Source organism: Vulpes lagopus, chromosome 2 (genome assembly GCF_018345385.1).
Source record: "Vulpes lagopus strain Blue_001 chromosome 2, ASM1834538v1, whole genome shotgun sequence".
NCBI classification, from domain to species: Eukaryota; Metazoa; Chordata; class Mammalia; order Carnivora; family Canidae; genus Vulpes; species Vulpes lagopus.
In genome coordinates this window covers 98392021-98414803 of record NC_054825.1, presented here as the reverse complement: position 1 = coordinate 98414803, position 22783 = coordinate 98392021, and the positions used below count along the sequence as shown (strand labels likewise).

The 22783-nt window shown below is 42.7% G+C and overlaps 1 protein-coding gene across 3 annotated transcripts in view; it reads right to left on the bottom strand.

Moving 5' to 3' along the window:
* PLEKHG1 (pleckstrin homology and RhoGEF domain containing G1) overlaps window positions 1–22783 on the bottom strand; it is a 232597-nt gene that overhangs the window by 16643 nt on the left and 193171 nt on the right. For all 3 annotated transcript variants that reach the window (XM_041744846.1, XM_041744847.1, XM_041744848.1), the window contains 8 exons: window positions 21344–21390; window positions 17458–17608; window positions 13838–13969; window positions 11264–11446; window positions 11083–11178; window positions 10803–10889; window positions 4303–4336; window positions 1616–1711 (listed from right to left, as the gene is read on the bottom strand). In XM_041744846.1, coding sequence (XP_041600780.1) covers window positions 1616–1711; window positions 4303–4336; window positions 10803–10889; window positions 11083–11178; window positions 11264–11446; window positions 13838–13969; window positions 17458–17608; window positions 21344–21390 — 826 coding nt within the window. The remainder of the gene's footprint in view (window positions 1–1615; window positions 1712–4302; window positions 4337–10802; window positions 10890–11082; window positions 11179–11263; window positions 11447–13837; window positions 13970–17457; window positions 17609–21343; window positions 21391–22783) is intronic.

The window sequence follows — 22783 nt, the reverse complement described above, 5'->3', positions numbered from 1 at the left end:
TAAATATACCTGAATCCCTGTCACTTAGAGACACTTAACAGCAAGACATTCTCTCTGACTAAAATGTAGGATAGAATTTAAGCTGCGCAATAAGGAGTCCCATAACGGAAAACTACCCTACCCACAACTAGTAGAGCAATTTCCCGAACTTTACCTACCACATACAGGGTGACAGTGTTCAATTTTATATCCTTAAGCCGGACCCCTCTCCTGAGCCTCAGACCTCTAATGCTAACAATCAATCAATCTGGTGATTCCCCCAAGGTGCCTGCAGACTGAGCAAACCTAACACGCCTCAAACTCACCAGTCTCCCCTATAACTGTTCTTTCATCCATGTTCTTTTTTTTTAAATAATATTTTATTTTATTTATGTATTCATGAGAGACACAAAGAAAGAGGCAGAGACATAGGCAGAGGGAGAAGCAGGCTTCTTACAGGGAGCATGATGTGGATCTCAATCCTCGCAGGGGGAATCACACCCTGAGCCAAAGGCAGATGCTCAACCGCTGAGCCACCCAAGCACCCCTCGTCCAAGTTCTTATCTTGGTTGTCATGGACATTACCCACCCAAGTTAGCTCTCAGGACATCATTCTAAATTTCTCCTGTTTTCCTCCATCACAGTCCGATGGGATCTCAACATTCTTCCTTCCCCTGCCAACCCATTCATCACTGTCTTAATCCAGGCCTTTATCATCTCTCCTCCAGACTAGATGGACAGCCTACTTCAGTTTCCACATCAAGCCAGAATTCTCTTTTTAAAAGGCAAACACTTTATTGCTGAAAATCCTTCTGTAGCTTGCAGGATCAAGCCCATACCTTCTGTAGCTCCAACCATTTCTCTTTCTGATTTACCTTGCACACCTCCACCTCCACCCATAGCTCCATCCCATGTTCCAGCCAGGCCAAACAACTGGCAATAGAGGTCTGCTCTAAGGTGTGCTGGCTCAAATCTCAGGGTCTTTGCATGTGCTATTCCTGCCCAATCTGCCTCCTCAGCTCCCAGACTCCATCCCAGGTTCTCTGCTCTGGGAAGCCTTCTCTCTCCTAGAGAGTTAATGCCCCCTCTCTTTGCTTTATCTCTCTCTAAGCTTCCTTGCACTCAACCTCTACCGCAGTCCATTATGCAGACTGGTTCTTGTTCACCCTTTTTGAGTCTCGCATTGAACTATCACCTCCTAAGAAGGAGTCACGTGTATTATTTATTCTTACACTCCCTGTCCTCGGTGCAGTGCAGGAGGTGTTAGGTAGGTACTCAAGAGATACTGATTCAAATGACAAAAATATCTGAGGGCTAAGAGAACACTACAAGGAGCCTGGTTCAGCAAGCACAGGCTAAAGGTTTAGGTTTGAATAATCTTTTGTGTGTGCCATTTATAGGATATCATTTCCCCCAGTCTTAGTCAATAGGCTTTCAGTACCTGCATGCTAGTGGTAAGATGCTATGCAAAGCGAAACTAGTTGATTGGTACGTTTTATATTCCCCAGGAAATAGAGGGTTATGTAGAAACGTTTAGAATGAAAGCCTGACAGTCAGACTGAAAGGATGTTTCACTGCTTGCCCCCCCGCCCACCCCCGCCAGATTCTTAAATTTTGATCACAGCATCCTATTTACCAGATTTTCTTCTCAGCCGATACGGAGCCGAACCATCTTTAGAACCACACAATGCTTTCGTCTCTCCCTCAGGACTGTAACAGAAACCGGGATAATCTGCAAAGATAACCACAGGCACCGTAATAATGAGGTGTTCGGTGACTTCTCAGAAGATCGGTACAACTTGTTTTGGGTTTCTAGGACTTTATTCTTTTTCATCAGACTTGGTGTGATCTCTCCTTTTGGGAAGCCCGGGTGGCTCAGTGGTTGAGCACTGCCTTCGGCCCAGGGCATGGTCTCGGGGTCCCGGGATCGAGTCCCACGTCCGGCTCCCTGCATGGAGCCTGCTTCTCCCTCGGCCTGTGTCTCTGCCTCTCTCTCTCTTTCTCTCTCTATCTCTCATGAATAAATAAATAAAATCTTAAAAAAAAAATCTCCCCACAGCTGACCTTGAATATGTATCACAGGACTTTTCATTTATGTTAACACTTTCAGAAGTCTGTCAGCAAGGTAAGCTGCCCTTCTTGCACACATGTGCTCTCTCGGGCTCTCTCTTACACACACACACACACACACACACACACACACACACAGGCATACACATTCCCTATGTATTCTCCTTTTTCATGCATTAACAGGGCCATAATCGCATCTTTACCCTTAGTAGGAACTTTATTAAGATGTATATGGTGTGGTTAATCTCCTACTGCCGTGCAGGATCATCTGCAACTTGATGACCCCCAGAGGTCAGAAAATTCTATTAAAATAAACATCACTGCAGCTGAACTTGTCAACAAGGCCCCTGACAGGCTGCCTGTGGTGATGGGCCACAACAGAGACTCTCAGTGCAAAGCGACCTGGAGAATTCAATCAAAGAACAATTTCTCTGTCTGGCTTGGTGGTGGAGGATGTTGAACTACTCCTACTCTATGGAAGCTGTCCTCCAGTAGAGTGACTCTTAATACTTTTCTAGATAATACTCTTTTCAACATTGATGAATGCTTTAGATTCTCTTACCAGAAAAGGGATTTTCATTTAATTTCATAGTTTATGCCTCTATCTATCTAAGGGATACACAGACTGCAGATTAAGAAAATCAGGTCTAGGGGCACCGGGCTGGCTTATCTGATTAATCATCAGACTCTTGATCTCAACTCAGGTCTTGATCTCAGGGTTGTGAGTTCAGGCCCCGCTCCTTGCCCAACAAGGAACCCACTTTAAAAAAAAAAAAAAAAAAGAAAAAAGAAAAGAAAGAAAGAAAAAGAAAGAAATTTGGATCTAATCCTCTAGCACTTTCATTGAACATCTGAAACCTGAGGGTAAACAATTTTAGGATGTGGCTGTAAGAGGGTTCAGCTTCTTCAAGGGTGTCTAAAGTTCGAGAATGTTCTGAGGATTGTAAAGACCACACACATTTGTTCAAAGTCCGTAGCAAAGTTACATAAATGAGGTCATTTGGCCCAATGGACTGGCCTACTCTGCTCATACCCGGCCAAGTCCAAAGTCAAGGTAGGGCAAATGAGGTGATTTTCCCAGGCTGGGTTACTCTGGCCTAGTCCTGGGCCTGGAAGAAAGGCGTGTGGTACCAATTAGTGGCTTGAAATCATTCTGTGCACTCACAGAACCTCATTGGTGTCCATGAATTAGCTCAGAGGCTGGGGGTAAGGACTTGATTCTGTTAAATGATGTCAGTCATAAAAAGAGCAGACTCCTTCAGAGTCTCATCTTCCTCTTAAGTCTAACATGCCCATCTATGACGTTACTTTCTCTTTAGAGTGTTTTTATTAAAAACAAAAAATCTTAAAGAGCTTTCTGCTGAATAAAATGGGGGGATTTGGAAAAGACAGGGCAGCGGGCCCCAGCCTAGCCTTCTGAGATGACTCATGTCATCTCTCAGGAGCTGCTGGACAGTGAAATGGGGGATCTTAGCTACATGGTGCTGGGTGAGGGGGGGGTTCATCTTTCTACCTCACTAATGCTTCTTGTTTCCCCTGGAGAGTTAACCACCAGCTGTGTGGAGGGTGTGCCAATTGGTGTTCGCACCTGGGGAATGATTCCTCAAGAGTAAGTTATTTCAAATACCTTAAAAGTTTTTGTTAGACTTGGTTGTAAGTCTTTAATGCCTCTGATTCCTATTTAATCTGGGAGATAACAAGGATGTGATAAATGATGTTGAATGAGGTTTTATTTTGTAGGAAAGACCTCACTTGTATTTATTTTCTGCCTGTTTTATAAGCCCAGACATACAATCACATATGTGGGGCAGTTATGTTTTGAAATCTGTGCTGCATCAGGGAAACCATTAACTATCCTGTTGGCATGATTCTTACAGGTAATCAACAGAGATTTTCCTCTGATGGGGTGTGGTAGGAAGTGTATGTGAAGCTTTAATATTTGGTGGTGGCAGAGGGGAGGGTAAGAATTGACCCTAGCAGCATATCTGACATTCTTAGTTGACACAGAGATCTAGACCCATGGCCAGTCATCAGGTGAGTCACAGATAAACCAGGTAAAATCAATGTACAAACAAGTCAATGTGTTAGGAAGAGATTACACCATCTGCGAGCTCTTCTATTAAAAGTGAATAGAGAACCGCTCCTTTCTTACAGTTGACATTTTTTAAAAATAAACTTTAAGCTAGAAAATATGATAGATGCAAGTAGACAGGAAAATTTCAAATTGTATTAAAAAAAAAAAACAAAACTTACGAATGGCATCCATTTCAAGTATTGCTTGCTTGGCCTGAAAGAAAGAAAGTATAGCTATAATTGCAATTACTTTCTGTTTCTTCTTTAAACTACCAATAATAATATAGGTCTTATCCACCTGAATAAGGGATTTTTTGGAAAAGCTTTAAAGAACTATTTCTTTTAGGCACTAACACATAGTTAAGGGCTTCAAACAGATGAGCATCCTCCTGGTGAGCAATAGGTGCTACACAATTGCACTAGAGCTAAGCTTAAAGTCTTCATCTGGAAGGAGGCAAGGGGAGAAGGGGAGAAGGGGAGAGGGAGAGGAAGAGACAGAGAGACAGGGAGAGACAGAAGGAGAGGGAAAAGGAGAGGAAGGAAGGAGAGGGAGAGGGAAGCCTTTCAGTAAAGTTTCTAAAACCTGGCTGATCATTAGCATCTGTTGGTTACCTCATTCTACATATATGTTTGTGTGTGTGTGTGTGTGTGTGTGTGTGTGTGTGTATTTGTTCATGAGAGACAGAGAGAGAGGTTGGCAGAGACATAGGCAGAGGGAGAAGCAGGCTCCACACAGAAAGCCAGATGTGGGACTCCATCCCAGGATCACGACCTGAGCCAAAGGCAGACACTCAGCCACTGAGCCACCCAGGCATTCCTGGTCAGCTCATTATAAGATGTAGATTCCTGTTACCCAACCCTGATCTACTGAACCCAACCTTGATCTACTGAACTAGGGATAGGGCCTAGGACCTATATACCACTAGCCTTCTCCAAATCACTGGGGCCTTATAACTATTTTGAATTGTTGCAAAACAGGTTGCTAGAAGTTTCCTGTTTTCCTCCTTCCAAATGCTATGTGATTATCCTTAGCTTAACTCTTCTGGCTCCCTACAGCACCCCTGCAACTACCACCTCTGCCCTAAAATCTCCCTAGAAGGAGCTGTGGTGTGGGTGTGGGGGAGGGTCCTGAGGATGTACTTTGTGATGCCACCTCTGCTGCTTACCTGGCTGGGTGCTTTCATAGCTGGATGTGTTTCATTAGCCACAAATGGCAAGACAGGACCTACCTTTCAGGGTTGCTACTAGACCCAGATGATGTGCACTCAATCCGGAGAAGTTACCACCCATCTGCCAAGGGCCTGGCCCAGGTATACCTCCACTCTGGCTTCCTTCATACATCTCCCCACCTCAACCCCAACCTTCACAGCTTTAATGTCTTGAAGCTTCTTTTTATTGTTACTGCTGCCAATATTATTAATGTTTAGGGAAATATAAGGAAGATTGTTAGTTACTCTAAAGCAAATCATTTTGCCTGAGGATTCAAAGAGGGGGAAAAATTACTTTATGTAGGCTTTCTTGCTCCCTCATGTCACTTTCTTTGTTGAAAGGTCATATAACTTAGCCTACAAACATTGGGCTAAAAAATCATCTCACAAATAATTGCACTTGTATTTTGCCACAATCTGGGATAGCAAAGATATTTAGGCTAAATGATAATATTTAGTTAAAAAAAAAAGAGAGGTTAAAAAAAAAGCCTTGATGCAATCATCTTAAGCTTGAAAAAACAAATGGTTAGATTTTTAGAACACTGATATTTTTATCATATAGTCAGAGTTTGAGATTACTAGTTGGAATTAATTTCAAGTGCAGATGTGAGCTTGATTTCTGTGAAGTGCATTTACAGATCCAGGTGAATAGATAAAATGCAAAAGTCTCTCCTTTTATCTTTGTTCTCAATCTAGATGAGAGTGTGTTTATATACCACCTATATGAATAAATAAAATGGCTAGTTCCAAGAAGTTTCCTGGTTATCTATATATGCAGACTTTAAGAACTAAGAACTCAGTTTTTTTTTTTTTATCCTGTCGTGACCTTTAATTTCAGAAAAGTACTATTCCCACATTTTCCTCTAGGAGTCAGCCAGGGACCATCACTGAATTAAAGGACCAGAAGGAGGTTGGGAGCCACACAAAGGAATTTCCAACAGCTTGTGGTAATAGTGTCAGACCGGTGATGTGTTTTTTGATGTTTACAAGAATTCTCATTATGTGTTTCTTTTATTTAAGAGGAATAAACAGATTTTAAAAGCTTTGGAGAAAAAAATTTACGGAAAAATCTTGGAGAAAGAAGTGAAAAGTTCAGCTTAATAAATCTGTTTCAATCAAATAGAAAATTATTATAACATCATAGTGGATAAAATATATTAAATAGATGTATTTTCATTGCCACTGGGAGCAATGTGGCTAAGACTTGCTCTCTGCACCCAGACAGACCTGGGTTTGACTCAGGCTCAGTCATTTACTAGTTGCGTAATCTTGGGCAGTGCACCTTAATGTCACTGAGCTTTTATTCCTCTAAGATGGGGAGAATAAGACTTTCTCAGAAGGTGTTTTGCTGAGGGCGAAATATAAAGTAGCACATTGTGTGTGTGCTCAAGAAGTTGTACCTGAAAAAAGCAATGTTTAGATTCTAAAAGGGTCAGGAATTTGGGTTAAAAAGGGCAATTCTATTGTGACTATATATATGAACCATTTTAAGGCATAAAGGGAAAACTGCCTGGAATACACACATCTTGCATGGGAGAAAGAGGACAGGTATGCAAGCTAGTCTGGTTTCGTAATGGCCTTTCAGAATCCTCTGGCAGCTCTGATTTTCCCAGGAGACAGGTGAACCATAGGTGGGGCATATCAAAGACACTTTGTCATTGCTCAGAAGGGCATTCCACGGCACAGGGCCAGCAACCCAATAACTAACCATGAAGAAAACACAATCACTTCTGTGCATGAGTTACCTTACACCTCGTAACACCCTGATGAAATGAGACTCATGCCTAACACAAAGCACACACCTATGCACATTCATTTCCTGGACACGAGATCAATGCTGACAGCCCCTGAGGATAAGATTCAAACGCTTTTCAATATACACAGCAACATAGACTCTCCTTTCTCAGAAATGTCCCCGTTCCTTATTTCCCTCCCAAGTTCTATTCTCATGCCCCCTATCCCACCTTCTGCTCCGCGTCACTCCTCCCCCAGCCAGCAAGGAGCGTTTCACCATCCACGTGGACCATCCATCCTCCGCTCTCACCATAGCTCCTTGCCACTTTATCTCTGTTGATCTTGCCTTCCACACTGGATCAGCGACACACAATCACAGCAGCCCCCAGGACCCTAGCACCAGAACTGCTTGGACTCAGAGACAGGGACTCTAAGTCTCTTACAGACCCTCTGCATTTCCATCTTCCCACTTTTAACTCCTGCTGAGCCAGTTCTTGGACTCTTCATGCCAGCAGTCCTTCATGTGCCTATTCTCCCCATGGGCTGCACTCTCAGCTCAGCCTGGAAATCCTGCTCGGTGGTGCAACTGTGCAGATTGGCTGGTTCCCTCTGTGCCACTGAACTTCCTTCCACTACAGAGTAGCTCTGCTGAGCCTCACCTCGGGGAACCCCCTGCACTGTACTTCCTCAGCACTAGTTTCCAACTTGCTGAGTGGATTTCTTTCTTCCTTTTTATTTCTTAAAAGATTTTTAAATTTGTTTATTTGACGGAGAGAGAGAGAGAGAGCAAGAGAATGCACACAAACAAGGGGGGTGGCAGGGAGAGGGAGAAACAGATGCCCTACTGAGCAGGGAGCCTGATCCGGGACTCGATCCCAGGACCCCGGGATCATGACCTGAGCCAAAGGCAGATGATTAACCAACTGAGCCACCCAGGCGCCCCACTGAGTGGATTTCTAAATGACCACATCACACTAATCCATGGTGACCCCCTTCATTCAGGTCTTAGATGCACAAATTATTTTAGTCATCCCTGCATTTCCCTCAGCAAGTATTCTGAGCTTTTCCACTTTCCCTCAGGTGCCCAGACCCACCTGGGCTCCCCCCAGACACACGACACCGTCACCAACTCCAGTGAAAGCCAACTCTTCACCAACTCTTTACCTTCACTCAAGTCCAGCTCAAAGGTTCTCTATCCTGTCTCATCTTTCTTCTTTCCCAGCTCTGCGAAGGAGATTTCCACCTTCCCAGACTCTTCTCTCCCCCAGCACTCCCGATCCTACCCTCTTGGCACCCCAGGGTGGACGCTAAAGAGCAGCCCCCTCACGTATCGTTATGCTCTCCTTCCCTTTTTCCTCCCACGGACCACTGTCGTGTCCACTGTGTTCGTCACCTACACCAAATGTCTTGCTTTGATCTCATCTCTCTCAAACCACCACCTGTATCTTTTCTGAACTCTGTTAAAGAAGTTTGCACCCAGTACCCTGCCACTCCTTCACTTCCTTCCTTCCTCCCTCCATCCTCCCTCCCTCCTTTCTCTCTCTCTTTCTCTTTTCTTTCTTTCTTTCTTTCTTTCTTTCTTTCTCTTCTTTCTTTTTCTTTCTTTCTTTCTTTCTTTCTTTCTTTCTTTCTTTCTTTCTTTCCTTTTTCTTTCTTTCTTTTTCTCTCTCTTAAAGATTTCATTTATTTATTCATGAGCGACACACAGAGAGAGGCAGAGACACAGGCAGAGGGAGAAGCAGGCTCCCTGTGGGAAGCCGGATGCAGTACTCGATCCCTGGGATTGTGATGTGATCGACCCTGGGATCGTGATCAACCCTGGGATCACCACCTGAGCCAAAGGCAGATGATCAACCACTGAGCCTGAGCCAAAGGCAGATGATCAACCACTGAGCCACCCAGGCGCCCCTCATTTCCACTTTTCAATGCACTGCAAACTCTCCCTGACTTGCCAAACTGAAGATCTGTTTCTGTTTGAATCTGTTGTGACAGCCGCAGCACTTGGGCCTGCTGTTAGCCTCTCCCTCTTTGAAATCCTTTCTTTTCTTTGTCACCACACCTTTCTCCCTCGGTTCTCCTACTGCCTCCTTGGTCACTCTCCCCTGCTGATTCTTGAAGTCTCCACCTGCTTGCAGATCACTTAGGTGTTGCGATTCCCAGGGGTTCTTCCCTTCACACACATTTATAGGCCATCCTATCCAAGCTCAGGGCTGCAATTACTGTCTGCGTCAAGAGCCTCTGGATTGGCAGCTCACGAGACCGGAATTTCCACCTGGGCTGACTCGCCTCCTCACACGCAACACTGAGAGCTCCTGCTTGCTCCCACCCAACCCGGTCCTCCCCTTGGCAGCTTAGCTCAGAACTCAACACCGTCCTCTGGGCCCAACCCCTGACTCATCCCTGACTCCTATTTCTCTCTCTCCTCATGCACCTGCTGGGCCACATACTATTCCCTCTGCCTCTGCGAGAGCTTTTGCCTCTGCTCCCCTCGGTGGCTAGGGCTCCCTGCAAGCACCCCTCATCTCTTTTCTAGCCCATGATGGTGGCTTGCTAATTCTTCTCCTCCCTCCAGTGTCACTCCTTCAGCTCATTTATCACACTATCCCTAAAGTTACACTCTCAGAAAATAGGGGCGACCATGCTGTATGTTGGTAAATTGAACACCAATAAAAAATAAATTAAAAAAAATAGGGGCGGCCATGCCATCCCCTTCCTCCAAAGCCTTCAGTAGTTTCCTACCACCGATACAATCAGACTCCTTAGTGTGAGTCTTCAAAGACCTCTCAGTCCAGCAGAGCACTCCTTAGTGTGTGCTTTCTACTTCTCCAGCCTCACCGCCTACTCCATCTCCTCAGGACTCAGCCCTTCCACCTAGGCACCATCTCTGTGCTGTGAACATGGTACACACATTTGTATCTCTTTATGTTTATGCTATTCCCTCAATTTGGTTTTCCTCTTCTTCCACTTACTAAAAATATTCCTCATCCTTCAAGACTGAGCTAAAACGTATTTCCTTCCTTCCCAAGCTTAACTGTCACTGAACACTTTATCCTTCCATAACACTTGGCTTGTACCTCTATTAATTCATCCTCGTTAGCAGTTTGTTTTATATATGGCTAGCTCCCTAGCCTTTTATATATGGCTACAAACTCCTTCACAGATGAGTCTGTACCTTCTTTTCTGAGCACTCCCACAAAACTTAAGCTAGCTCTATTCACAATAGGTGCTTAGTGTTGTTTTGAATACTCCTCACAACTACATTCTACTAATTCCTTAGAAATTTTCTTATAGACTTTTCCTTATTTTTAACTTGCTCAAGCCCAAAAAGAAAATATAAAAACAACAACAACAATAAAACCCTGAGCACCTGGGTGGCTCAGTCAGTTCAGCATTCCGCTCAGGTCATGCTCTCAGGGCCCTGGGATCAAGCCCTGCACTGGACTACAGGCTGAGTGGGGAGTCTGCTTGACGATTCTCTCCCTCTCCCATTGCCCCTCCCCCTCATTGCTTTCTCTCTCTCTCTAAAATAAATAAATCCTTAAAAAATATATCCAAAAAACCTTTGACAATCTCCCTATATGTGAATCTTCTTAATATACCTGATAGGTTTAGTTGATCCCATATGTATTCTCTCTCTCAGTTTTCTTTATTTTGAAGTTGAACATTTATTCCTGTCAGGCTGCCTTCTAGGACTTGAATTCCTTCACACTCTATTGTTTGTTGACCCCATTGTCTTACCTTAGCCGGAATCTTAGCCGCATGGTTCTCCAGGATCAGTCTCTTCAGGTGAAGAACCCAGAGGCGTTTGTCCTGCTGGGATTTAGCCTGCCAGAAGGCAATGTGGACAGTCAGACAACTCATGCCTCTACCACTCACAAAAGTCAGACCCTCTGATAAACCCTCTGGCAAGATGGGAAATACATCGTGTGGCCAGAAGGCTCTGGAAGGGCTGGCTGGCACACGGTGCTCATCATTGCCAAGAGTGAACCCTGTAGGGAGGTGAGGGCTCTGCTGTTACCTGGACTGTGTGCTGCAGCTTTGGGTTCTTATAGTGGAAGACGCTGAAGCTGAGTGGCTCCTTAGGTATCACTTCCACCAGCATGAGGTTGCCACACTGAGGGGGAGAGCAGAGAGACGGTGAGGTGCACTTGGAAGAGACTGGAATGAAGCCCTTCCCCAGGACCAGCACTTGAACCTACAAGGATGTGAGCTTTGTATGTAAACGTGTCATCTCTCTTCTTTGTGATGAGCAGCAGCTTGTCAAAGAGGAAGAGTGTCCGCTCATTCTTGGCCCGCTGGATGCGAAAGGTTCCTTCGAGCACCAGTTCCCCATAGCTGGTCAGGTCTGGCCCCTTCCAGTTGGTGAGCAGACTCTGGATCTCCTGAAAAAGTGACCATTCTGTGTGATTAAAAGGGAGGTGGGAAGATGTGACAGCAAGGAAAAGCTGGCCCATTTGCTGAGTCTCAAGAATGGTGTCTAAATACCTATGATGGAGTCTAACGGATCTATTTGGTGTCCAGTGGTGTCTAATGATCCATGATCTAAATCCACATTTATGGGTGCTGTCACTTAAGGGTTAACAGAAATGAATCAAGTTGTTCACTGATGAGTTGCCAATTACTTATTTCCATTCCCTGATAATCCATCTTCACCATCATCTACTGGTGAACAGTAGTTATATCTCTCAAAAGCTGGGTAAAGGGGCACCTGGGTGGCTCAGTGGTTGAGCATCTGCCTTTGGCTCAGGTTTTGATCCTGGGATTGAGTCTACCATTGGGCTCCCCACAGGGACTGCTTATCCCTCTATGTCTCTGCCTCTCTCTGTGTCTGTCATGAATAAATAAATAAAATCTTAGAAAAAAATAGCTGGGTAAAGAGGCCACAGGTATGTGATCTTCCAGAGAAGTTATCCTTCTTTTGACATTTTTACTCATATTTTCTGTGCCAAAACCTTCAGAACTATTCATGTGCAAACCTTCCAGAAACCGAAGTCCATACTACATATAAGTAACTCAGAACTAAAGCTTGTGAGAAATCACATAAGATACATCTTAAGAAATCTCCCGATTTATTCCCATTTATGTTGGGAAAGGAAATGAACTTTATCACCAGCGTTCTTAATGGTACTTGATAAATGTAAACAGAAAACTTTGAAGTATCTTTGGAATTTACTGTACATCCATATCAATGTTTTTTAAGGAAGATGACTTTCGTTTTTGAAAAACAAAAGTATTCACACACAGCATTTAATTAAGCAGTTCACAGGACAACCCAAAATTTCACTGGTTGAAAGTAGAAATGGAGATCAAAGTCTGAGCCAGGGACTGACTTAGCAGTGTCTTCAGAATGCCAAACTGACTTATAAGGTTTTTAAAAAAACCAGTCATTTAGTCATTTCTGAATATTCAATGGATCCTATGTCCACAGAACATGTGGATGATGATGACACACTAAACCTTTTCTATTACAGAAACGAGACATGGCCTAGAAGATGAGAATGCTGTCTTTCCTTGATTTGTGAGAATCAATTGCATCACTCTACATCCTGGCTGTCCATAGGTAGGTAAATCCTAGAGTTTTGTTTAAATTTATGAGCTGAATAATGTATCTTGAGCTTGGCATACGCACCCTGCAGTGTGGAGTCACCCTGGGCTTTTAGGTCTCACTTCAGGCTCACACAGGGCCCTGTGACCAGCCTCTAGCTCCATATGACCTTTTGTTTTTATTTAAAAAAATTTTTTAAAGGTTATATTTATTTATTTAAGAGGGAGTGAGTACAAGCAGGGTGGGGAGCGGTGGAGGGAGAAGCAGACTCCTCGCTGAGCAGGGAGCCTGACACGGGGCGTGGTCCCAGGACCCCGAGATCATAACCTGAGCCAAAGGCGGACACTTAACTGACTCGGCCACCCAAGTGCCCCATCCTTTTGTTTTTCAATAGTGCCTGGGACATGATCATTGGCTTAACATTTATCAAATGTCTCCAAGGAGTTAGGGTCCAAAAGCTTGGTGTTGGAAGGAGTCTTAGCAAACCTCTTCCTCTTGTATGTCTTATTTTAGAAATGAGGACTCTAACATGCAGTGGTGAGCCTCACCGCAAGTGGAACTGCAAAGAACCTGCTTCCAGCCTTAGCTCTCCTTTCTCCGAGGCCTTGCCCCATACCACACACATATCAACCCACAAGTTTGCATTAACTAGTGAGACAGGAAGTGAGGCTTAAAAACCCTTTCAATAGCTTAGAGAAAGTTGCTTCCAACAAGAATTACTTATTTGTAAATAACAGAAGATAAGGGCGTGGGAGACTCCAAGTTTTAACTTGGGTAATTGAAGGGGCCATGAGCAAACTATTAGTTTAAAAGTTATAATGTAACTTGTCTTAAATACCATGTTAAACAGTGATCAGTATTAGCCACATCCTGATCTTTATCAAGGAGACTTATGATAAAGATCATGGATGAAATGCAATACTTGAGCAGCCTTACTATCTGATTTGGAAAATTGTAGGGGCACCTGTGTGGCTCAGTCAGTTGACTGTCTGCCTTCTGCTCTGGTCGTGGTCCAGGGGTCCTGAGATTGAGCCCTGCTTTGCGTCGGGCTCCCTGCTCAGTGGGGAACCTGCTTCTCCCTCTCCCTTTTGCCCCTTCCCCCTGACTGGTGCTCTCGTGCTCTCTCTCAAATGAATGAATGAATAAATAAATCTTAAAAAAAAAAAGAGGATGGTAAGAAGTCAGTGTCCCCACAGCACTGCCAAGTGCTGCCATCTCGAGGGCTCACCTGTAACCGGACTGCGTGTTCGTGCTTCCTCTTCATGTCGTTGATGTGCCAGGCTACTCGCTGCATGGTGTCTATTGCATCAAGCACCACATCATACCCTTCTGTGTCCTTGTCAAGGTGATTTTCTATTTCCTTAAAAAAAAAAAAAAGGAAATAACTAGTTTTTTTCATTTTTTTTCTTATATGGCCAATGACAAATATGGCATCTCTATGATTAGTTCCTTGTGCTTTACTTTTGCTGATTTATTTACACATTATCATCAGGCTTTAAGAGTTTCAGATGACTTACCAGAAAGACCTGCAACAAAATGGTTGCAGGAATGAAATGGAGTGAGAAAAAAAAAAGAGGTAGATTAGAATTTCATGCTGAGGAGGATAAAAGAAAACATTATACAGTCCACTAAGTCTCATAGAGATGTTACAGTTATAATAGATATGAGAGTCACTATTGTGGTTGGAGACTGTAGAGCTTCCTGGTGGCCAATGTATAGAGTTCTCACACTTGCAGATAGAAAACATACTTTTTTTCTTTCTTCTAGAGAAAATAAAATGTGTCACACGGGACCCAATATGTAACAGACTCAAACATGGAGTGGACATTAAAGTACTTCTATAGCAAATGCCTTTTCATTTCTTTTTTTTAGGTCAAGGTTTTAAAGCCCAAATGAAGTTCATGAAAGACAAGTCTTCAGAGTGTTGAGGATGATCTCACGGTTCAAGTATTCTCTGGGGATCAACACTCAGCATTTGAGTTCCACAATCCCAGGGACAGGAAAAGGACATGATCTCTGCTCTAATTCTTTTTTTTTTTTTAATTTTATTTATGATAGTCACACAGAGAGAGAGAGAGAGGCAGAGACACAGGCGGAGGGAGAAGCAGGCTCCATGCACCGGGAGCCCGATGTGGGATTCGATCCCGGGTCTCCAGGATCGCGCCCTGGGCCGAAGGCAGGCGCCAAACCGCTGCGCCACCCAGGGATCCCTCTGCTCTAATTCTTTCCAGCACATTAGACACGTGTCCCTAGACTCCTCAAGAGCCTCTGGAAAGGGACTGTTGTATCATTAATTCTTTACTCAAAAATAACTACCAGACAGCTGGGTGGTCAACAAACACATTAATTTGAAGCTCTCTCTCTTTAAAACAGTAACAGTAACCTGTATAAATATGTAAAACAGTAAGAAGGTATTATAGCCAATTAAATCATTTCTAGGACGTCTATTATATGCATAATCATTCAGCCAAAGGGTGGAGGTTGAATTTTATTGTATAACTGATGAAGGTTAGTTTCTTATTTTATAGTCCTACTTTGTAAATCTCTGTTTCCTTTTACTAAATACTCAAGTTTTCCATCTAGCTAGAAAGTGGGAAGGAATTTACATTTTCTTCCTACACTTAAGAAAGATCTTATGAAAGTGTACCACTAAAATAACAACTGCCAGGTAAGCTCCAGATCAACATTAGATTAAAAAAATTTTTTTTTCTTCTTTTGGTCTGAGAGCAATCCTGTTCAACAACAAACAGACTCAGGAGTACAGAGTGTATTCTTGTGTGGATCTTCATGGATGGCTACACAACTTTGAAGTGATGTAAATGACACAGAAAGAACACCCTAAATCAACCATAAAAGCAAAAATACTTCAAAGGCAACCAGAAGTTAGTTTTTTATTAATCTAACCACTGTTCTCCATTACCAGTTGTTATGGATTGAATATTTGTCCCACCCCACCCCCCCAAAAGCCGCATGTTGAAATCCTAACCTCCATTGAGCTGGTCTAAGGAAGTGGGGCCTTTGGGAGGGGATTAGGTCATGAGGGTGGAGCCCTCACAGAGGGGATTAGTGCTCTTTTTTTCCTTTTAAAAAGATTTTATTTATTTATTCATGAGAAATACACAGAAAGGCAGAGACATAGGCAGAGGGAGAAGCAGGGTCCATGCAGGCAGCCGGATGTGGGACTCGATCCCAGGACCCTGGGATCATGCTCTGAGCCAAAGGCAGATGCTCAACCGCTGAGCCACCCAGTCATCCCAGGATTAGTGCTCTCAGGGAGCCTCTTGCCTCTTTGCACCACATAAGGAAACGAGAATGCAACCCAGAACAGCCACATCACCAGAACCTCTCCAGGCTGGTACCCTTGATCTTGGCCTTCCAGCCTTCAGAACTGTGAGAAATAAATGTTTGTTGTTGAAGTCACCCAGGCTATGGTACTTTGTTATAGTGGCCTAAACTAAGACACCAGCTCCTAATTTAGAGGGTGAGGGCTATTTTTCCCTATTAATTACCTTTTTATAAGGATCTTGACTTGTGTCTCATGTGCTTAAGTAACTGTCATCTTAGACTTTGCTTCTGATTGATGGGCACCTATCTAGAAGGCTCTATTTAGAGATTATAGAGACACACTAGTATTGAATGCCATATTAGCACAGTCCAGCAGAGATTGATCCTGGGACAGGTATTATTTAAGAATTTCTGGACACTGGCCTAGCAAATTCATCCCACTAATCTAAGAGGTCATTAGTATTAATTTAACAATTAAAATAATATCCCTGACTTAACAGGGATATTATGTGACTTAACAGGACACAAGATTCTCCAAACATGAGCCACTCAGGCAAAGGGACAAAGCTGAGAAATTTCTAGCAAAGTCGGACCATCAGCATCCTTGGAAGGAAAACTGTGGATGTGTGTGAACTGAGCAAAAAGGGAATGGTTAACCAAGTTGGAAACCAGGAATCATTTAAAAAGAGATAATATAAATTGTAGGCATGTTGATACAGATAAGAGCTCTGAATTAGAACCTTTTTAAGAAAAGATTTTTAATGTAGTATAAAGATAATAAAACAAAAACAACAGCTCATTTTTATGGACTGCCTGTGAACTACAGTGAACATGGGTGATTTATAGGATTTGAACTCAGGCAGGGCTGACCCAGAGTCTGGCTCCCAACCATTGCACTAGGTCTTCCTCGTGTTGTAAGAGCGGTCCAATCCTACTTACTCAGTGGAAATTACTCGCAACAAAACTTTCCCCTGATTTTATCTATTTCCTATAGAGGGAAGACAGGAGAATATGAGAGCTCTGTCTACTGTTGTTTCTAAAGCCTCCTTGCATTGTGTGCAAATAATGGGAAATGCAATAAGTACCCTGAAGCGATGCTAAGCCCAGCTTGAAGATCATTCATCACACTACTCATCAGTCTTCTCCTTTCCCGGCCCCTTCTCTTCGCTCATGCAAAAGCCAATCTATGACAGATAGCTCTCCTGCCACACTGCCTACTGAATCTAGGCTCGTGGAAGTAAGACACACACACAAAATCTGTTTTTCATTAAGATGATAGCTCTCTGCCTGAAACTGTTCACTGCCCAGAGTGAGGTACTCCTAAGCCCTATCAGAATCAGAACTAAAATGAATCTTTTCACTTGGCTGGTGTCAATGGGGCTGCAGGCCCAGAATATAAATATCTCTAATTCCTCAAAGCAGATTAGTCCGTTGTAAAGTAGGAGTGTGGAAAACGTTTCCATATGTCCACAGCCTTTTCTGATATTTTTTCCCCCTAAACTTTATATATACACACAAAATTGCCATCCCCTGGAAAGTATTCAAATGCAGGCAGAAACTTACATGCAAAAGGAGATGATACTTGAGAATCCGCTGAACTGGTTTCAAGAGATAGGACCCCAAAGGCAGTGAGTGTTTCAAAGTTTCCTGACGTTCCCTGAAGAATTTGGCCAGCATCTTGTTCCGCATGCACTCTGTCAGCACAGCCACTGATCTACAAGAAGGATACATGCTTTTATCTAAATTGTAATAGCAGGATGGGTACTCAAGTTTTAAATGCCAGTGTAAGTGGAAATGCCCTAGAATAGGTAGGGTAGCAACAGAGCTATAGCTAGACTGACGTGCTTCTGGGCAAATTAGAAAAAGGTGTCTCTTTGGGTGGATGTATTGGAAAAAGGCACTATAAAAAGCTGGTAGCACAGGGACACATGGCTTCTAAGCAGCACGCTCCTTTTTTTTTTTTTCCCTAGGGGATGCAGTCCCCTGTCCGGACACACGCCTGGCAAAGGGATCTGAGTTGGATGTCAGCCCCCATCCCATATGGGCATCTGCACAGTGTTCCAACTGCACATCTGTATTCCATTTCCACAGGTCAGACTGCAAGGATGGGACAACTCTGGACGAAAAAAAGTTTTAATTTCAACTCTCCTTCTTCAGTAGAGCCAACCCCATGCTGGATGTTTGTCACCCCCTCTGCTGATTGCCTTTGTGTAATGCACAAACTGCATGACACTCCGTGCAGATCTTCAGAGACTGTAGCCCACAGATTAACTTCTCTTTGAGAATCTTTGAACAGATCTCTCCAAAGACAGTTTCTGAAACAGCTAGAGAACCTCACTTGTTAGGGAGTGTGCCTCCGTGTACTGGGAAAGTGGGTCAGGATTCCTTCTGCATCCCAGCTCCCCTAAAGGTAATAAGTATAATCCCCCTAACATCCCATGGGAATAGTTGAAACAATGTTCATATCTTATACATGAAAGCAAGTGGGCTTGTGGAGTCCCCACACAAGTAAATTAAAATCTTATGGTCTCATAACTTAGAAGAAAGCAGGTGGAAGTAATTTCAACCTCTCTCCCCCCAAGTCAGTAATATGTTTTCATGATTAATTTGGAAAATTAGAGCCAAACAACAAAATAAGCCTCCTTGGAAGGAAGTGAATGGAGGTCTCCTAATTAACCTATTAGAATCGCTTTTGTGCCCAACTGCTTTGACAATTATCTGTTCAAACGGGTTTATTTCCCCCATAAGTGGAGATTTCAAGACTACTCCCTATCATATAGCTGAAGGTCTTTTTAAAGTTGTTTCCAGGGTCAGAATCAGCTACCCAATTGCCCTTTGGCCATCTGAAGCCTTGAGCTCGTGCCTAAGGACAGGACACCTGCAACAAATTCAGAGCACACTGAACTCCAGATTCAGTGACCAAGGAGACATCTGAGGACAATGACCTGACAGGGCCTGGGCCCCTCCTTGAGGAAAGGAGGGAGTGCCTGTGTCTCTTCACAGAGAGAAACTGCTGGGGTGTGACTGGTATGAAGAAGGTGGACATCTGTCAAGGTGTGCCGGCGACATTTAATATCTCTAGCCTAGATCCCAAGGGAGAGGAAATGTTGTCAGATGGGCTGAAACACCTGGCGGTCTTGGCTTGTTAACACAGGGGAAAGGAGACCCGGGCTTCAGAAAGCAAATTGATTGGAGACAAGGGGACAAGAGGAAATATTTTCCTATGAATATGAAAACTACACAGCTGGGCAAGCACTGGACATGCCTGCCTCACTGAGCCTGCCTTCTGAGCATCTCTCTGCTAACATGTCTCTTTCCTTCTTCAAAGTTGAAGATATAAAATAAAAAAAAATTAAAATAAAACCCCAAATAGGAAAAAAAACAAACACTTCTTCCAGGGAAGAAGTTCTTAAGTCCCCTCACTGGGACTCACTACTCCTTTCTGTCATGTACCTTTAGCTTCTAGAACACATGACTGAGTTCATGTTACATTAATTTGTATTTATTGATTTGATCTTCCTTAACACCCTATTCCATGATTACATTTAGTTGAGTTTGACGCTTCAAAAAAACATAAAGCTTGCTAGAAGGCAACAAGGGATATTAGTTCCTGTTTTCTGCTAACACACAGTGAGCTTGGGACCATACTTCACGGTGCTCTTGCAAAATGATTTTGCCTTTCCTTTGAGCCTGAAGCAGCCTCCTGTAGAAAAAGCTGCCTTTATTTTGTACTTTCCTTCTTACTGCTAAGTCAGAAAAATCTTAATATAAACTTCCCAAATTGCAAATTTAGAAGTCATTTCCTTCAAAGGACATGTGTATAATGAAACTTAATACAGACATAATCCCCCAAACAAGCCCCTCTAGTGTCTCCCATCCTGATAATTGGGTCCAGAAATTTGTTGATTCTTCAGAGTTCAAATGTTTTTTTTTTCCCCTTCCCTTAGAAGTTTAGTGGAGGAGTTGAGGGCTGACTCTGATTTCTCTGGATTAGGGTGTCATGCCATGCTGGATTTTAGCTTCCGGTTCACAGGATATAGTTGGTGCATCCTCCAATTTTCTGCTAACCTTCAGCATAGAGGTGGAAACAAATGCTATAGGAGAGACCATTGCTTAAGTGAAACTGTGTAAACTATGGGTGTGTCTACTGATAAGGATATGGTGATAAATGTACTGACTGGCATGTAGGCTTTGGTGGTTTTTGTTTGGTTTTTAGGGAAACCTAGTAAAAGCACGGTTGGCTGCTACCCAAATAAATTATTACAGCACAATATCCTAATCAATGTTTAGAGAGGGAGTCTAAAATCCTCCAATGGAAAGTATTTGTACATAAGTCTCGCCTTTGGCTTCATGCATTTGAATCCAAATTGGCTTTCTGTGGCCGCTTTTAAGTAGGGATCCCATTTGTCCTTCTTTGCCGAGGCAGCCTGGGGGAACAGCCGGCTGGTTTCTCTTCCAAGCGGATCCTGCCACCCATTTCACACTTAGGGACATATTTCTACCAAAACAGACCACAGAGCATATAGCTCTTATCTTCCTGGCCGGTCCCCTAAGATAATAACTCAAGTTCTGCCGATCATGTGGAAAAACAGACAGTAAGAAGGCATGGGGTGGGGAGAATCACAAATCTTCAGAAACTTTACAAGGATGTAGTAGTTTGAGGTCTGAGGTTGGAGAAACTTTGATTGAAATCCTAGCTGAGCCATCCATTAGCTATGTGGCCCCAACAAACCTATTGGAATCTCAGTTACCTCATGCATACTTTGGTTTGGGGCAGGGGTGATGTTGAGGAAGCAACTGTTGAGAACCTACCATCACATGTCTGGCACTGCGATGGATGCTTTGCTTTTCTGCAATCCCCTGACATCTCTGGATTATTGTGCAAGTTAAATTCAATAACATTTTGCATGTATAGCATTTAACACAATGAACAGGACTCAAGAAATGCTCAGTAAAAGTCTTTTGCTGAAAGAAAGAAATTATGACAGTGACTCTAGGCCCGCCCTCTTTCAAGAAATGCTCAGTAAAAGTCTTTTGCTGAAAGAAAGAAATTATGACAGTGACTCTAGGCCCGCCCTCTTTCGGAGGTCATTATATTGTCCATATGACACCCTCTGAACATCCCAAAGCCCTCAAAACATGGCACACATACACAAGGTAGAAAGGACAAGAATTATAGCTGAACACAACTGGTTCACTTAGTTTCCCCCTAAAGGACACCTCACAATCTTTTTGGTCTCTTTCACAATCTCCCTCCCACTGGCTCTGCTGGGAGTCCCAAAACTGGGTACTCTGTAATCCATTCTCAGCATGGTGTGCGGTTTCTCCATGGTATTCAGTGCAGTGCCAAGCACATAACACCTACCACCAGCATATTGACCTGAAACAGGACGAAAGCACAGATATATATGTATATATATATATACTGCTGCATAGTGACAACATGTACCTTGGATAGTTAGTGCAGTACTGCGTGTAAATGTGGAACTCTTCGCTCTGCAAGGAAACAAAAGGGACCGTTAGGGGCAAAAAAAGCACAGGCATCAATATTCATTTAGAAACAATAAAAAGAAATATCATTCATACCCATAAATTAGGCTCTCTCATCACGTGAACCTGTGTGAGCTCCTATGGCAATTACCCACGCCTTTTTATCTACCTTGTTTCATACTAGAATCCATATAGACTTGAACTTATCTGAGTTCAATAAACACTTACTGAGCGCCTGCTGTGTTAGGTGAATCTGAAGACAAAAGGAAAGAGGAGGAAAATAAGGTTTCTGCCCTAGTTATTTGTTGTTCTCCAGTGGATTTGCAATGTGAAAGAAATAGAAGTAGATAAATTAATTATGATGGTAAGAACATGGTGGAAGTATGTGCAGGGCACAAGAAAACCGCTGTATTTTTTCAAGCCCTTGTGTACACAATTATCTCTGCCTGCTGCCTTTCCCACTTCTTGGGTTGGATAGCCACAATGCATCTTTGACGTTGAATTTAGGCTTCTGGAGCTTGGGTGGAGCCAACTGCTCCTCCTCTTGGCTTCCATAACAGCCAAATCTCTAGTAGCATTTACCAAATGACAGTGACATTTTCTCTGCATCTATGTCTCCCACGCTAGGCTGTGAGTTTCTTTAAGGTAGGAGCTATATTGTGTTTATCTGGTATGTATTGCTTCATTGAACCACCAAATCCCCCTCTTTTCTACTAAACTGAAAATTATTTGAGAGCAGGATTCATTGTTTTTATCAACTCTAAAATGGAATTACATTATGGAAAAGAGACATTATGTCAATTTGGTGGTATTTCATATTCTGCTTTTTACTTTTTACTTTTTAAACCTATTTCATGCTAGATTCACATGTGACTCCAAGATAGTGACCTTTCTTTGTAACTTTAATGACCTTATTTTTAAAAAATTAATTTTAATTAATTTCATTTATTTAAAAGGAATGTCTTAGAACCCTTCTGTTCACTTGACTAAGATTAGTTTAAAATTTTTTATTACAGAAAAACTCCAGCATAAGCATATTATATATATGTATGTGTATATATATATTTATATATAAACTTATATTTATATATTTATATTTATATAAACATTTACATATATAAATATTTATAAATATGAATATATATAAATTTATATTTATATAAATATTTATATATATACTCACATAGAGAGAGAGAAAGAGAGAGAATGGTATGATGAATTACCAAGTGTCTATCACCTGACCTCAATAGTAACTCATGATCTGCATCTACCTACTTCCTGTTTTCTCATCCCTCTAAAGCAAATTCTAGACATCAGATCATTGCACTTGTAAAATATTTTAGTATATAACTCCAACATAAGGGCTTTAAAAAAGAGGCATCACCACAATGCAATTATC